The sequence below is a fragment of the Falco naumanni genome, chromosome 7 (assembly GCF_017639655.2).
Source record: "Falco naumanni isolate bFalNau1 chromosome 7, bFalNau1.pat, whole genome shotgun sequence".
In the NCBI taxonomy this organism is placed as follows: domain Eukaryota; kingdom Metazoa; phylum Chordata; class Aves; order Falconiformes; family Falconidae; genus Falco; species Falco naumanni.
Genome location: NC_054060.1, coordinates 40,645,587 through 40,662,661, shown reverse-complemented (window position 1 = coordinate 40,662,661; position 17,075 = coordinate 40,645,587). Strand labels below are relative to the sequence as shown.

Below are 17,075 nucleotides of genomic sequence, written 5' to 3'. Positions count from 1 at the left end.
AAAGGATCCTTGTGTATGTGGAAGCCTAGGCGTCTGCCCGTAAGACATAAGCGAAAGCTATTGCAGGGTTGGACAAAAGTGGAAACAAGAGAAACTATATGCTATAGTGTTCTCTAAGGTAGTGCCTCTAACAAAAAGTTAGAAGTTTTTGTGTTTGTGGTTTTGTGTTTGTGTATTAAGAAGAAAATTAAGGGGTATAATATTGTGTTATATGTTTGTTTAAAGTAACTGTTGGAAAGTGTGAGTGTGGCTGTAAGGGTGAGACGTATAATTGAGAACGAAAGCGAGTGTGGAGTGTGGATCCGCGGATCGGAGTGACAGAGTTGAATAATTGTGTATTGTACTGTGAGTAATTATACCATGGCAACTAAGTTAACTCAGTTGTTTAAAAGTAAAAGCATGGGTAATCTTGTTGTAAATGACAAAATCCTGAAAAATTTTCTATTAGGATGTTTGTTGACACACTGGGGAGATTTGTATGAGGATTTGTCGAAAAGCCAGATGATTGAGTATTGTAATAATTTGAGTATTGTAATAATTGGTGGTCTTTGTATATATTGGATGATCAGGAAAAGTGGCCCATGAAGGGGACACTGAATTATAACACTATTTTGCAGTTAATGCTGTATTGTAAAAGAGAAGGGAAATGGAATAAAATGTCAGATGTGGATTTTTTTTTATTTAAGACAAAGAAAGGATTGGCAGGATGAATGTAAGCTAACTATTAGAGATAATTTTGTAATGGCTATAACTTTTGATAATAAGAAAGTGGAAAAAAAAATGTTGTTTAAATTGTAAGGTTGGGAGTGGATATAGGAGCGACATTTTTTTATTAAATATTTGTAAAGGAAAAACTGGAACAAAACCAGGCCATTTTTGTAACCCCTGGATTTGAAATTTGGAAATAAGATAATTATATATGAATTTTTGTATGTACCAGAATGTCTGATACCCTTTTTAGGAAGAGATTTGTTATCTAAATTAAATGCACAGATTGTTTTTGACGAAGGAGAACTTCTCTTGAAAATATCTGAGTCAAAAACAGGAGAAATCTTGATGATATAAGAAAAAGTAAAACAAGAAATTCCACCGGAGGTGGATTTGGCAGTGATCCCTACTGTATGGGAGACAGATATTCTTGGCAAAACGAAACTAGCAGAACCGGTTAAAAGAGATTTGAAGGAAGGCGCAGGAACAGTGAGAATTAAACAATATCCAATCAAACTGGAAGTGAGACAGGAATTGAAGAAATTGATTGATAAATTTTTGGAGTATGAAATTTTGGAAGAATGTGAATCTGAGTATAATACTCCTATTTTACCAGCCAGAAAACCTTCGGGTGAATATAGGCTGGTGCAAGACTTGAGAGCAGTATATCAAATAGTTAGGGATATTTATCTTGTAGTAGCAAACCCTTATACACTGTTAACAGCGTTAAGGGAGACTTATCAGTGGTTTACAGTGCTTGATTTAAAAGATGCTTTCTTTTGTATACCTTTGGAAAAAGAAAGCAGAAAACTTTTTGCTTTTGAATGGGAAAATCCTCAAACTGGGCGAAAGATGCAGTTGACATGGACTAGATTACCCCAAGGATTTAAAAACAGTCCAACTATTTTTGGAAATCAATTAGCTAAAGAACTTGAAATCTGGAAACAGGATAAATCAAGACCTGGGCATTTACTATTACAATATGTGGATGACATATCGATTGCTGCAGAAGAAAGACTTACCTGTATACAGGTGACTATTGATCTCTTGAATTTCCTGGGACTAAATGGATACAAAGTATCCAGGAAGAAAGCCCAGATAGCCTGCCAGACTGTGATATATCTGGGCTTTGAGATTTCAAAAGGACAATGGCAATTAGGAAAAGATCGCAAAGAAGCTATTTGTGGTATACCTGAGCCGAGAAATATTCATGAACTCAGAGCATTTCTGGGAATGACTGGGTGGTGTCGCCTTTGGATTATGAACTATGGGCTAATAGCTAAACCACTCTATGAGGCCCAAAAGAATTTTCCATTTGTATGGGGCCTATAACAACAAAAGGCTTTTGTAGAATTGAAACGTGCCTTAATGTCTGCATCTGCTTTGGGACTGCCGGATCTAACCAAAGATTTCCAGTTGTTTGTTCATGAAAGGCAACACCTGGCACTGGGAGTACTAACCCAGAAGATGGGAAGCTGGAAACGACCAGTCGGATACTTCTCTAAACAACTGGACACAGTGAGTAAAGGGTGGCCAAACTGCCTTCGAGCAGTAGCCGCAACAGTAATGCTCATACAAGAAGCTCGGAAATTGACTTTGGGAAGAACAATAACAGTCTATGTCCCACACATGGTGATAACTGTCCTAGAACAGAAGGGGGGACATTGGCTGTCCCCCAGCCGAATGATGAAGTACCAGGTAGTATTGACTGAACAAGATGATGTGATTCTAAAAACGACTAACCTGGTAAATCCTGCAGTATTTTTAAGTTCTGTACAGGAAGAAGGACAACTAGAACATGATTGTTTGGCTACCATCGAGTATGTTTATTCCAGTCGTGAGGATTTGAAAGATGTACCATTGGAGCAACCAGACTGGGAATTGTATACTGACGGAAGCAGCTTTATGGAACAAGGAGTCCGATACGCCGGATATGCGGTAACAACAGACACCAGAGTTGTAGAAGCAGGAACATTGGCGAGTACCACATCAGCACAAAAAGCAGAACTCATCGCCCTAATCCGGGCCTTAGAGCTTAGCAAAGACAAGAAAGTAAATATCTGGACTGACTCAAAATATGCCTTTGGGGTAGTGCATGTCCATGGAGCCTTGTGGAAAGAGAGAGGGTTATTGTCCTCTCAAGGATCAAACATTAAGCATCAAACAGAAATTTTACAATTATTGCAAGCAGTTAAAAAACAGATCAAGTAGCAATCATGCACTGTAAAGCACATCAGATTGGAAATATAAAAATAATAATTGGAAATAATTTAGCTGATAAAACAGCAAAGAAAGTAGCAAAGAGACAAATATCGCAAATGGCAAGAATTCCTTCTAAAACAGTAACCCTTCTTAGGGAAAAACCGAAATATTTAGAGGAAGATGACAAATTAGGTCAGTTATTAAATGCTAAGAAAAACTTAGCTGGATGGTGGAAAACTCTTAATGGACAGGTAGTAATTCCCCCTCTTTTAATGAGAGAGATAATTCAAGTAAAACACCAAGAATGTCATTGGGGGGCAGAAGCTTTAGTAACATCTTTACGAAAACAAGTGGTATCAGTTAAAATGTTGGGAATAGCTAAAATGATAACTGTAAAGTGTGAGGTATGTTTGAAAAATAATCCAATGATTAAGAAAAAGGTTCAAATGGGTAGACTGAAATCTGGTGTAGAATCTGGAGATTATTGGCAAGTAGATTTTTCAGAATTACCCAGACAAAATGGGTATCGGTACATTCTGGTAGGGGTTGATACTTTTACAGGGTGGCCAGAAGCCCTTCGCTGTCGCACTACACAAGCAAAAGAAGTGGTGAAGTGGTTATTACAGGAAATAATTCCGAGATTTGGAGTTCCTATTGGAATTTTTTTTGACAGAGGTCCACGCTTTGTTGCTGAAGTAGTTCAAAGTGTTAGCAAAGCATTAGGTATTAATTGGGATTTACATGCCTCTTGGAGACCACAGTCTAGTGGGAAAGTGGAGAGGATGAATCAAACTTTGAAATGACAAATGAGTAAAATTTGTCAAGAAACCAGTCTAAAGTGGCCTTAGGCACTTACATTGGCATTATTATGAATCAGGGTACAGCCAAAGAGTGGAACCTCAGTCAGTCTTTATGAATTGTTATATGGAAAACCATATGAGTTTCTAGAACCAAATCCAAACATACATGTAAAAGGAAGCCAGGATGTATATAACTATTTGTTTTTTTAAAGGAAAATTATAGCTGTGATTTGGAGTGTAGTAATTTGGAATAGACCTTTACCCCTGAAAAATTTAGTGCATGATTTCTAACTAGGAGACTATGTCTATGTGAAGACTTGGACCTCTGAACCTTTGCAGGAGCACTGGAGAGGACTTTCCCAGATACTGCTAACCACTTTTACAGCTATCAAAATTGCAGAATCGGATGCTTGGATATATTATACTTGAGTGAAGAAAGCATCGTGAAGAAAGCATCTACTCCGTGGAAGATTGCTAATCGTGACCCAGAGACTTAAAAATTGATTTTGAAACATGTCTAATTTTTTTATCAGGTTATGATTGGGTTTTGGATTTTTTTGGTTGGTAATGTTGGTGGGATCATGGGCTGGCTTGGTGGACAGGAACAAAAGACAAATAGAAACAGAACAAGTGATTGACATTCCCAAACAAATGGCAGAGGAAAATTTGTTGGTAGGATTGACTAAAGAATTTACCAATTTATAAAATGTCATGCAGATCACTGCTTGTTTGCCAATACCGAGGGGAGTAGGTGAATCTATTCCATGCAGAATTTTAGCTATGAATTTGACTAACCTGGAACATAAATATGAAACCAATTATTGTGAACAGAGGCCAGTGACTCAATGGTATGAGCAAGTGAAAGTCACTAAAAACAGTGGAAAACTCCAGGTAGTCTGACGGATTGTGAAAAATTGTTAAATCATGTTTTTACCAAAATAGGGAGATTTAAGACTGTGGGATGGTGTTCTTATGATGAACAACTTAAAACCAATGTGAGCAGAAGTATCATGAAATGAAAGTGTAATAAAACTGGCCAAGGTATCCAATTAGTAGAACAACGGGACTCTATATGGTCTATGTCCATATTTTCCCATTTTCAGTATATGGCAATAAATTTTTAGTGTTTTACCTAGGATGGAAAGGGTTTTTTTAGTATTACCCTGGGTAGATAATAAGTCAACTATATTGGGAGAGAAGGAAAATAAAGTAGTGCCATGGTGGAAATGTGAAAAAGTGTATGATTGCAGTAATGCAGACTTAGTAATCCAAAGAATTCCTCCGCTGGCCGCTGCTTTGAAATATGGTTGTTTTTGTCGAGGTCTTAAGAACACTCTCAATTTGACCAGCACTTTTACAGTTAGGAAAGGAACTTCGTTTAGTTGTAGTAAAACTACTATTTGAAGTCCAGGACATTTAGTTTGGGCATTGAGTGATGGAACCTGGACAACTCATTTACCATTAGATGGTAAAGTGAAACAAATTACCTTAGGCATGCCAACATTGTGTCCGATTTGGAAGAAATCACCATTTAAAGGATCCTTAGAGAATTTAGAATCTAAACGAATAAAGAGATCTGAGATAAATGATGATATTTGAAATGAACCCTCTACAGGAGTGAAAATTGGTTGGGCACTTGAATCACTTTTAAATCCTATAGCATCATATAGGAACAGAGCATGGCTTTATAAGTTAACTGGTCAAGTGGAAAAATTAGCAAACGTTACTAAAAAGGGGTTTAAGGAATTGAACATGCAATTACAAGCGACTTCCAGAATGACTTTACAAAATAGAATGGCACTAGATATGCTCCTACTTAAAGAACATGGAGTGTGTGGATATCTCAAGGATAAACTGGACCACTGTTGTATCCACATTCCAAATGTCACTCAGGATGTGGAACATGATCTGGACCTATTGGGAAAAATTGAAAAAGAAATTGAAAATATTTAAAAGGATATGTCGGAAGATTGGCTTGGAAAATTTTTTTAATAAATTAGGATGGAACTTGAGCTCTTGGATATAATCCATAATCAAAACTTTGTTTTTGTTATTAATTGTCTTTTTGATGATCATGTTAGTATATGCATGTTTGAAAAAACAGTTTATCAATAGAATTGCTGTCAATCGTATGATTATGAGAGAAGTGCCTACTAGTCCACCAAGACACAGCCCACCACCAAAATATGTTGAAACAAATGACATGTAAATAGTGTGAAAGTATTGAAATAATGATTTTCAACACTTTCAAAGGGGGGAAATGTTGTCGATTTGTTAAAGAGTTGAGATCAATTGATTTTATTGGTTTGATTATCTGATTTTATAGAGTTATTTTATAGAATAGAAATATAGGAAGATGATTATTTAGTAAAAGTAGTTGTGAGACCCTTTATACATTTTGTACTAAGGCCAGAAGAATGGGTTGGAATCATTGTTGAAGCTTAAGTAATAATTTAGGGTTTGAAAGGTTTCCTTGTATCTAACTAGTCTTCTGTATAAAGAAAGTATATTGAGATGTCAGAATGTAGGATTAATGGGAACTGGGGAGAGTCGACTGGAACAGCTTGTAGTTACCTGCCAAGAAACTGTGAACTTTAGTAAAAGGTAATTCCGGCAGGGGGAGATCGCGACCACCGACTCATATACCACCTACCCAAATGGTACCCCAGACCCATTTCTGGACCTTTCTAAGCTTTATTGCGCAGAATCGGATATGGGAGGAGAATATGTTAATGATTTCTGGGAAATGTTATGATTATGCATGAATAATTAATGAATATGTATGAATAAGCTCTATATATGGAATCTGCTTTTGGGACCTGGCGTGCGTTGATCGCGAGAGGACTCGCTCACGCACCCGGCCGTTAATAAAGAAGTGTCTGCTTATCTACATCACATTGGTGTCGATAAGTTCTTCATTCCGAGATTTCGGTAACACTAGCATTAGAAAAATCTGTGGATGGACCTTTGCCTGGGGGAAGAACTTCAGAAAAGGAGAAATATTTCGTCTTTATCTGCTGCTTCTCTCCCACGTGCTTGCTGGGTTTATAGGCATTTGTGTTTGATGAACTTTTGCCTTTGCTGCCTAGCTTCTCTGTTTTGTTTGATCACACAGCAAGGTCAGAATCTTGTATTTCTGACTCCATTTGTTGCCATGGCAATGACTCTGCTATCACAAACATGGTATTAAGATGTCTCTGCAGGACTGAAGATGAGGCACACAGGAGCTGTGAGGGCTTGGTGCTTTCAGCAAATTTGCAATGATAAGCCCTTAATATATGAGGACCCCAACCTGCACACACTGAAATCCATGGGAGATCTACCATTAACTTCAGTGTCTGTGGCAGGATTATGCACAGAGACAACTAAATAAAGTCAGGATTGGGAACTACTTATTCATGATGTTCAGCAGCTACCCTCACAAATGGATTCATTACTTAAACGCCCAGGTTCTTGTGCACATGAAACCTACATGAGTTCTGTTGCTTTGTGTTTGCTGGAACAATTGGTGATATGATTTTTGATTTTTTTTTTTTGTTAGAGGTGTTATAGTTAAAGGACAGAAAATTTTGAAGAAGATATTGTAACTTTTAATACCAGAGATGATACAGTTGGAAAAAGCCGGGAAGGTTTTGGGCACCAATTCCCCCTCCGAGTGTGGAAAAAGCAGCACTTCAATTTTACTAAGTCAAGGTGTGTTTTTAGGTCTGTGCTGTGAGAGAGAGATGCTTTCAGGCTGTGCTGACCCGAGACTATGGCACCAGGGAATTCAGGAAGCCAAGGTTCAAACCTCTGTTCTGCTGGGCTCAGAGTGATCAGGGCTATACGAGTCTACTTGGAGTCAGGACCTCACTCCCAACCCTTTAGCACATCATTCTGGGTTAGAAAAGGACAGTCTGACACAGTTCCATCTTTGCAAAAGACAGTTTGAACATTTCATTTCCATATGAGATCAAACGTGGGAAACACAACCTTTGCTATGCAGTGGAATTCCCCTTCCCCAGTCACGCCAGCTACTGGCCCCAGTACAGCTACTACCCAGTACCCACAGTGCCTGCAGTGTGTGTGTCTGATCTAGGCCCCACAAAACATTCTGAAATCAAATCTTCCTCTGAAGAGAACTGGCCAAGCTCCAGTGAAGTGAACAGAACTTAATTTCCACCGTCTTAGAATAACAGCTGGAATACCTGGGTACGGAGCCAAAGTGTCAGAGACATTTTTGAAACACACACAGAAAAGAAATAGTTTGATATTTAAAAAGAAAATATACTTTTAAAGTTCAACATCAATGATAAATGTCCTCCTCCTTTCTTCCTCAAAATACCAGGACAAGCAAGGTCTGTCAAGGGATGGATGGCTGTGTTTTGTGTAATGCTAAATGCATGCTTGTTACAAAATGCTGTGAACATTCACCTTTGTACTTGATTCATGTTGGGGCGTTTGAATGACAAGCGTCGGTTTAGATCTAGGGAGTCCTCAGCACTTAAATCTGCTTGCAGTTAATAACTCCTTATCAAATGCACTGTGAAAAATCACTTGGATGGGAAACAGCAGAAAAGCACTTTAGAACTTGCTATATAGTATTCCTGTGTACGTTGCTGAAGTGTTTTATTAAAAACCAGTGCACTCCCTGGTTTGCTTTTGACCATATTCCAGGACATTATGAAAACACACAGTTCATCTAGCTATTTGAGGGAACAGAGGAATATAGCATCTTACACTGTCCTCATTAATGGGTTTTTGCTGCTGCTTGTATGTCACCAGCATGCCTGACAAAAATCATACCTGCACCACAGAATCAGTGACCCAGCAGAGAAAAAAGATTTAGTCTGGATTTATTCCTCTTACAGCATTTCACCAAGACACTATCCTGGGAAGTGTGCTGCTGCCTGAAAACTCCTGCTCTCCCCACGGATAAAGGCATCAATGCCCTAGTGTCCTACAGACACTATACAGACAAATATACCAACAGCCGTGTCACTTCATGTCAGTGCTGTATCCAGCCCAAGTATTCTATATTCTACAGCGATCAGCACAGATGCATAAGTACTAAGGCAAGCATAAATAATTTCTCCTTAACATTCTCAGCTTCCAACTCCCTTCAGCTCAGGCAGTTCCCTGAGCCTGATGTGGCTCATCCATCTAGTTAACACTCAGTGAATCTGTCTGCCAGATACTTGTCCAGTTTCTCCTTGAACCTATACAGAATAGAGGAACACCTCAATATGCTTTAGCAAGGAGTTCCACAGGTTAGCCAACTGGCATAAATCACAAATCCTTCGTGTTAGCCTTGAACCTGGCTTCTAGTTCTTTCTTGCGGAAGAGATGGAGAGTCAACCCCCACCTACACGCTTTGCACCATGCATGATTTCGTAAACTTGAATTAAATGCTTAGACAGGATGAATCCAGGCCTGCCTCCACAGTGAGAAAATCACAACATAATGAGCTTAAACTATAACCATAGGGACAGAGGAAGTACATTGTAATAGGAAGAAAACATAGGCCTTGGAAAGGGTCACCTCCACGGGTATGAATTTTACCACTTCATTATTCCTCTGAGAATAAACAGAGCTGCCGGGAAGGCTGCAACAGCAGCTTACCATACGTTCCTTTCACTCTGAATAGCAGCATGCCATCATCAAGCACCATCACTTTTTTTCATAGAGTAGTTGCCTTATCAGTGATATTTTGTCTCTGAGAGGCCTTGGGTTTCTGTCACTAGAGATCCCACTGGGTACTAGTTCAGTTGCCACTCACAGAGGCAGGTTATTGCCAACAAGAAAAGATCAGTTCCAGGGGGAGCACAGGCTGCTCTCTCAAGTCAAAGCAGAGTGTGAGAGTTTGGAGCTGGACTCCTCATCAGTTCTCAACTCAGAGCCCTGAGCATCCCTCTCTAAGATAAGCAACATATTGCAAATCACAGCTGGTCTTTTCAAGAGGAGAATAATTTGGGGGAGTTGCATACTGCTGTCTCCACAGAACTGAGTGTCCAACATGCTCTTGGGCAAAGCTGTGGCTCCATTCCCAAGGACCACAGCAGGAACTAAGAGTTGGATACTGTTGATCAGAGTTTATGTGGCCTCTGCACCAAATTCAGAACTGTACTTTCCTAAATGCAAACACCACCCAGGCTAGGCAACCGGCGGTGAGGAATGAGTAAGGATGGCTGGAACCCCTTTGAGCCCTCTGCTTATCATCCTCCATCCCATGAAGAGCTACCAGAATGGATCTGCTGAAGGGAGGTTAACTGAGGTCACACAAGCAATTTTAGCTCCGACATTTTCTATCTTCAGATTGCTTGACTTTGCAACCTTAACATTCTTTTCAATTCTGAAGAGCCTAAGTGTATGTACATAAATAAGTAAGTATACAGGCAAATTATAGGCTTTGTTTTCTCCCTTAGGAGAGATTCCGGAGTACCTCAACACAGCTGGATGATAAGCTAGAATCTTTGATGAAGGGTTCATTTAAAAGAAACAGAAAACAAGGCAAAGACACTTTGTATCTGAGGTTTCAGTAGTCACATATGGCAGATATTTCAGAATTTGTGCTGCAAAGTCACTTACAACTAAGTACTGTGCCATATGCTACTGTGACACAAACGGATTTATAAAGGTTAGCTTCTGTGTGCATATACAACATTACATGCTTTCAGGAGAAGCATGCCACAGGACAAGGGCTACAGCCTGATCTGTTAAAGTAGCAGATTTCTATAATTCTCCAGGCCTAAGCAAGCAGAGAAAGTCCCTGGTTTCATCCCATCTTCAGCACATAAAGTAGTGGAAACGAATTTCTGTCTGGAAAGTGTTTGATATGTGATAAAAGTTAGGAAGCATTGTGGAAGATTAGTAAAGTGGCATGGGTTGCTAAAATTATCTTAGTTCCATGTTATAAGATTATGGAAGGTCAAACTTCCAGTGAGGTAATTTTGAAGCACATTTTCATATCCAACAGCAGGCTGCGAGTTACACTTAGTTTCTAAAGTATCACAAGTGAAGTATTTGCAAAAGGCTCAGAACAGGGTAAGAGGTTTTCAAACCAGTTGAGCTAGTTTTGGCTGGATAGAGTTAGCTTTCTTCAAGAGTAGCTTGTATGGGGCTACGTTTTGGATTTGTGATGACAACAGTGTCGATAACACCCTGATGTTTCAGTTCTGGCTGAGCAGTGCGTACACAGTGTCAAGGTCTTTTCTGCTTCTCACACCAGCAAGCAGGCTGGAGGTGCCCAAAAAGTTGGGAGGGGACACAGCCAGGACAGCTGACCCCAACTGACCAAAGGGATATTCCAGACCATATGACCTTGTGCTCAGCAATAAAAATCGGGGCGGAGTTTTACCAGAGCTACCATTGCTCGGGGACTGGCTGGGCTCGGTTTGCTGGTGGTGAGCCACTGGGGTTTTTTGCATCACTATGTTTTTCTTGGTTTTATTTTGTTCCCTTTTTTTATTTAAACTGTTTTTATCTCAACACATGAGTTCTCTCACTTTTACCTTTCTGATTCTCCCCCATCCCACTGCAGGGGCAGATGGAGTGAGCAGCTGTGAGAGGCTGAGCTCCTCATTAAATCTAATTGAATTAAATTGAAAACACAGAAATACTCCACCAGTTTTAAATACACTCATTAGTAATACAATTTATCCCAATAAATATATTTTGTACTTAAGAGCAATGCTGTGCTATTTTTAGAAGGAGAGTTATCAGCAGATAGTAGCTGGGTAACATTTCAGTCAATGTATCTGAAATTTAGTAGGAGACATTAGTGTTCAACATTTATTCAGGAAGGCAGAGAAGTAAAACAACTTCTCCCAATTTCCAACTTCCACTCAGCCTTGCAATTTGAAATAAACTAATTAAATTTGGCTTAGAAAGAATAAAAACTGAAATAAAGACATGTTCTGGAACCTGTAGAAGAAGCTACTGATATGAAAAGCTGGTTTATCACATCACCAATGTATTTTTCTATCTGCTTTACCAGTGATTTCTCTCAAGTCGGGATTAAACTTTTCTTAGACTTCAGTAGTCACCATACATAATTTGAACATTATTTCCACATTATTTAAATAATTTTAAAATGTGATGGCTTACTTTTAAAAAAACTAATAAATATACCATTTGAGTTATTGGTTACAATATTTTTTCCTACTGTGCTTTTTACAGTACTGTTACAAACGTTTTTCAAGTACGTACTGGAAACTGGTTTCATTCTGCTATTGGTCAACAAATCTCTGTCTTGCTACCTTTCAGTTCGGAGGTAAAATTATATCTGCTGACAAAATAATTCTAAGGTATCTCCTTGGTGAAAATATGCAAATACTTCAGATGGTAGGCTACTAAAGGACACATCTTTTCAACACAGAAAGCAGGGACCACCAACCACATACCTAGTTAATACCATGTTAACATTAACAGAAAGTAAGAACCAGGTGTCATGGGAAGCAAGATGTCTTCTCCATCTTGCACCAGCACCACTGTAGAGGGAGAGCATCAGCAAAACACAGAAGTGGCAGAACCAGATAAAAGACAGAGTCCTTCTTTTCTAGCATTTGGGAAAGCTGTAATGCAGATTGGTAAACACATGAACCCTACAGAAATAAGAGCAGCCAGGCAGGCAGTGTTACAGGTGCAGTAATGCGAAGGGAGCTGGTGGGCCTGCTGGAGAAGGAAGGGGGTGATGCTGTCTGGCACAGCATACTTAACAGTGGGTCAGTTAGGAAAAGGCAGTCAGGATTATTCACCTTTTTTTTTTTTTTTTTTGCCTAAGCTTCCTTTCTGAGTAAACATCACTGCTGAGGGAAAATAAGTCTATCTGCTAATTTTTAACGGTAAGATGCCCTTCTTCCTGTGTTTGTGTCACAGTATAATTCCTAATGCAGATAGGTGCAGGCTTACAGGCAGTGATGAAAAAAATATGGAGTTATATTCTCCCTATCTATAAAAGAAATATTGAAAACAGAGGGAAAGATACCTTTTAATGAGTCTTTTCCATTTTATAAGACTGTAATTGTACTAAAGATTTCAAGTGGTTAACAGCCAGCAAGACTCCAGGAAAACAAGTGGGCCTCATACTTTCAGTAGAGAGGTGCCACTAACACAGGCATGAACACATGATGCTGCGCATTTCTGTAACGTGACTTTCTGCCATGAAGAATTCCTGTCACATCTGCATTTGGGCAGAGCAGAGTACATTACTGTTTTCTTTCTGGCAAGCTGTGGCAGCTCTTGCTTTACACAGTTTCTTGAATGACTGCATTAATTTGATTGACTCCAGATCAATGGTGTCTCTAAATAAGATTAAATTACACGTTCCTCTGTCTGTGTGTTACAGGAGATTACTCTTAGCAGAATCTCAAAGGAAGCAATTAGCTGACCACTGATGTAATGAATCCTAATTATTTTGTTTGTACAAACAATGCAGCCAGAATCATTTGTTTAGCAAGGAAGTACAATTACTCTGAGCACCGGAGAAAATAAACAGCGCTACCTAGACCTGTAAATAATGAGCCTTTGACTTCCTATTTATGTTAAGAATGTTCATGGAATATTTTCAGGTAGCTAGGAGCCAAATTTTGAAAGTAACATTTGTCATAGTTATTATTGAGCATTTGCTTGATTATATTCTTGGGTGTGCTAGGTGCCCTACAGAAATATCCATCTACACTGACCTGTCACTGGCACCTGCTAAAAATTCACTGCAGCCAGTGCAATTTCCTGCAACTGTTTTTTGTTAGTCAACAAGAAGTCACTCGCATTGCAATCTTCAGCCTGTACTGCTCTTAAGGGCACCAGTGGCTAGAGGTACGTCCTCAGCAAAGGATGAATGATCAGAAAAAAAGCATATTACTATACATGGAGCAGGCTCTATTCTGCCCAATATTTGGCCACGCAGGCTATAAATGGAATAAAACCAGAAGACACTGGAATGAGACTGGCTACACCCGGGCCTTCCCATTCTCCAGGTTGATCTGCTGCTGCTGCTGCTGCAAAATACTCAAGTTCAAACAAGAGAGACATGCAGAGTCACTGGGGACCTCCTGTTGTAGAAAGCAGAGATCAGACCAAAAACAGCTTGAAATTCTGCCACCTCTGCTGATTCTGAGTGACCCAAAAGCATGAGGGAGCTGAAAAATTAGAGATAACCTGATTCCAGTCCATGCACACTCACTGGATGTTGCAAGTACAGTGATGCAGCCTCCAATCATGTGTACTTTCTGCAGATACGAACTCCTGAGATCAGCCATTCTCTCAGGGTAGTTGGTTTCCCTTACCATGGAAAGGATATTCAAAACATACAAAAATATTTTGCCTAATCTTTCTTTAATTTCTAGCCACAATTTAGGTGTTAAATCTGAATTTAAAATAAAATGCAAAGCCATGAATTCTGCAGTTGATTTGCTTTTCCTCTTCTCTCAGCCTAAACAGCAATACACCCAAAAGTGATTAACATTATTTTCTGGTTGTCTTAAGTGATGCGCAACAATCTTAAGGCAACACAGGCTCACATCCTGTTAAAATCCTTAGCCCGAATCAAAAAAAAGACACCTCTGCTTACAACACTTGGATTCTCATTGTAGTAACACTGTTTAAATACAGAGCGAATGCTCTGAAGTCAGGAAAATTACACTGAAGTGTGCAAGGTGTAAGTTACTGCAACACGTTGTACTGGCTGAAGGGAAACTGCAAGTCAATTGTTGGCTCAATGGGAGCCATTTCCATCATGTTTATGAGATATTTCAGTTCCTCCTTCCTTACCACGCCAGGCTGCTTCTCTGTTTGTGTTCAGTAGCTATTAAAAACTCACAGAATGCTTTTTTTGTAATTTTGCTGTAAGCCAAATTGACAAACCTTTTCTACGTGCCTTTATGGTATTCCAGTATCCTTGAAAATTAACTGAAGACTTTAGTCTCCTTTGGAGAAGTTATGGAGGAATAAATACCAGCCACCCCGAGGCAGGTGGGACAGATGAATTAAAAAATGTTATCTAATTGTGCAGTGGAGATGTGCTTATGCCTAAAGCTTTTGTTTTGTTTTCCCCTACAAAAAACTTGAGCCAATCAAATTATATAAAAGCAGAGAATTCCTTGGTTGGTCTTCTGGAATATCCCTTTAGGCCTCTTCTAGGGAAAAGCAGCACTAGTAAATATTTGACTTCCTCTACACAAGGTGTTAAAATGTCATATTGGTTTTCCAGCCTGAAAAATTCTGGTGACCTTACTGGATGACCAGCAGTACTGAACAATTAATGCTGAGCCAGACAGGCAAGAACAGAAACTCTTCGGGGGTTTTCAGGAAGGCTGAACTGTGGCCAAAACTATTCAGGTGATGTGTGAAAGCTACCTTAAACTGGTCAGTATTTCACTGGGGAATAATATTGGAGATGCTTCTCCACATTTAAGTACCAGAGGAATATCTCATTGGAATGAGGAAAGTCTTGATTTCTGGCCATACTGGAAGTGTGCAGTACTGCACTGGCCTCTTCTAAAGAGGTGTTGCAACAGGAGAAATCAAGTGGTTGATTTAGCTTAAGATGATTATGTGATTATGTTCCTGAAATATGATATTCCTTCAATCTACTTTGTGTTGGGCAAATAAAGCCTTATTCTATTCCTTCTGAAAACAAGCAGAAGTAAGATGACAGTACAAAGTAGAAGCTAACAGTGTCTATAAACAAAGCAAATTGTGACAGAGAGAAAAGATGCGGTTCGACGCGGCTCAGGTCAACAGAAAAACTTGCTGCCTTTATGAAAACGGGATCACAAATGCTGCTTGGGTTTAATAAGAACCTGGCAGCATTTTGTTTTCTTTAAGCTTCTCCTTATCGCCTCTTGTACTGCTTCTGTTTTTATGTCATCACTTTCAAAAGAAAATCCTTCACAGGAGGAATTCTGCTGCTTAGAACAAGGATTTAGTCTAATAACATTAGACGAATCTCTTGACTTTCTCTGGTTTTCTGCATTAGAAAGCAGGCAGGCTGAATGATCTAAAGCAATTTTTCAGAAGTGTCTAAAGAATTAGAAGTCCCATGTTCAAAATTCTTTTAGGCACATGACCGCTAAATCCTTTAGAGAGATATTTGGGCTCTTCCTTAGTCTCTTTTGAAAAATGGAGATAGATATTTAGCTTCTAGAGATACAGTAAGAATAGCTCAAGAGTAAAAACTCTGTAATATTTTTCCTTTTAAAATCTGGAGAAAATAAACTTCTTCTTTAAGAGAGGCTCTTAATAAATAAATTAATCTCAAGAATCTCTAGAAAAGTTTAAATTAAAATAATTGTCTACAAAATTTCTGATCAAACAATTTTCACCTTAATGACAGGAAAATGTCATACCTTTCTGAATCTGTCTGGTTCTTCCAAATATCCAGGACTCTGTTTAAAAAAAAAAAAAAAAAAAAAAAAGCAAGCATGAACTTAAGATCCCAGTGGAGCCTATAAATGAATATTCACCTCACAGGGGATGTTTTTCTCAAATTCATGGTCACCTGGATAGAGTGAACCAGCTGGAGATTTTTTTAAATGAGCTTTTTAACACACATGAGGCAGAAAGCTGAAATGCCTTCGGGTTCTTGACCATTTGAATCAGATGAGCAGTTCTCCCAGCAATAGCTTTGACTTTACTGACACCTGTTGACTACATTTATGCTTACACAAGGTTTTGGTCAACTAAGCATAACTCATTACAATCAACGGCAAACAATTCTTATAAATATGCTCTTCATTAATAGATGTCATCTTACCTTCCATGCACTTTAAAGGATTTGTATTCTAAGTAAGCTTTGGATTTGAAGACAAGGGTTTCCCAAAGCAGAAAATTTCCAGATGCTGCATATTTTAGGTGTACAAGTTTAGATACCTTCCAAAGCACTTGCATACAGAAAGTGCCAAATGCACCCTTGTAAAGTCTAATCCTCTATTATTGTATCTTGAAGTTGAACACATAATGTAAGTACTTAAGCTATAAAACTAATTAATCAAAAAATTATGTATGTTTATGTTAATAACATGGAAATATCTTTAGCATGCCCTGGCATATTTTATATACAAGGATGAATTCTGCCATCTTTAGCATGTCTTGCATATAACAACTTAGTAACTTAATCATTTTGTTAATTCATTAAGTTACCTCCTCTTTATTTAATTCTAAATCCTTAGCCTGTAAAGACAGTTTCCAAAAGGACTAGGTCTTCCTGTGCAGTTACTTTCAGTCAGTTCCTATTCTGATCACTCTGTCTCACAGCAGGAGACACAAATAACAAACAGTGAATATATTATTACTGTAGGAACTGTTCAAAAAGTAACTCAGTGGAGAACATGGTGTGAAAAAAGGGCAAAAACCTAGAAATCCATGTGCCCAGAACTAGGTGTATAT

General features: G+C 38.8%; 1 protein-coding gene across 6 annotated transcripts in view; it reads right to left on the bottom strand.

The window, feature by feature from the left end:
* SYNE3 (spectrin repeat containing nuclear envelope family member 3) overlaps window positions 1–17,075 on the bottom strand; it is an 86,398-nt gene that overhangs the window by 12,896 nt on the left and 56,427 nt on the right. For all 6 annotated transcript variants that reach the window (XM_040602381.1, XM_040602380.1, XM_040602384.1 and 3 more), the window contains one exon: window positions 16,037–16,075. In XM_040602381.1, the coding sequence (XP_040458315.1) occupies window positions 16,037–16,075 (39 nt within the window). The remainder of the gene's footprint in view (window positions 1–16,036; window positions 16,076–17,075) is intronic.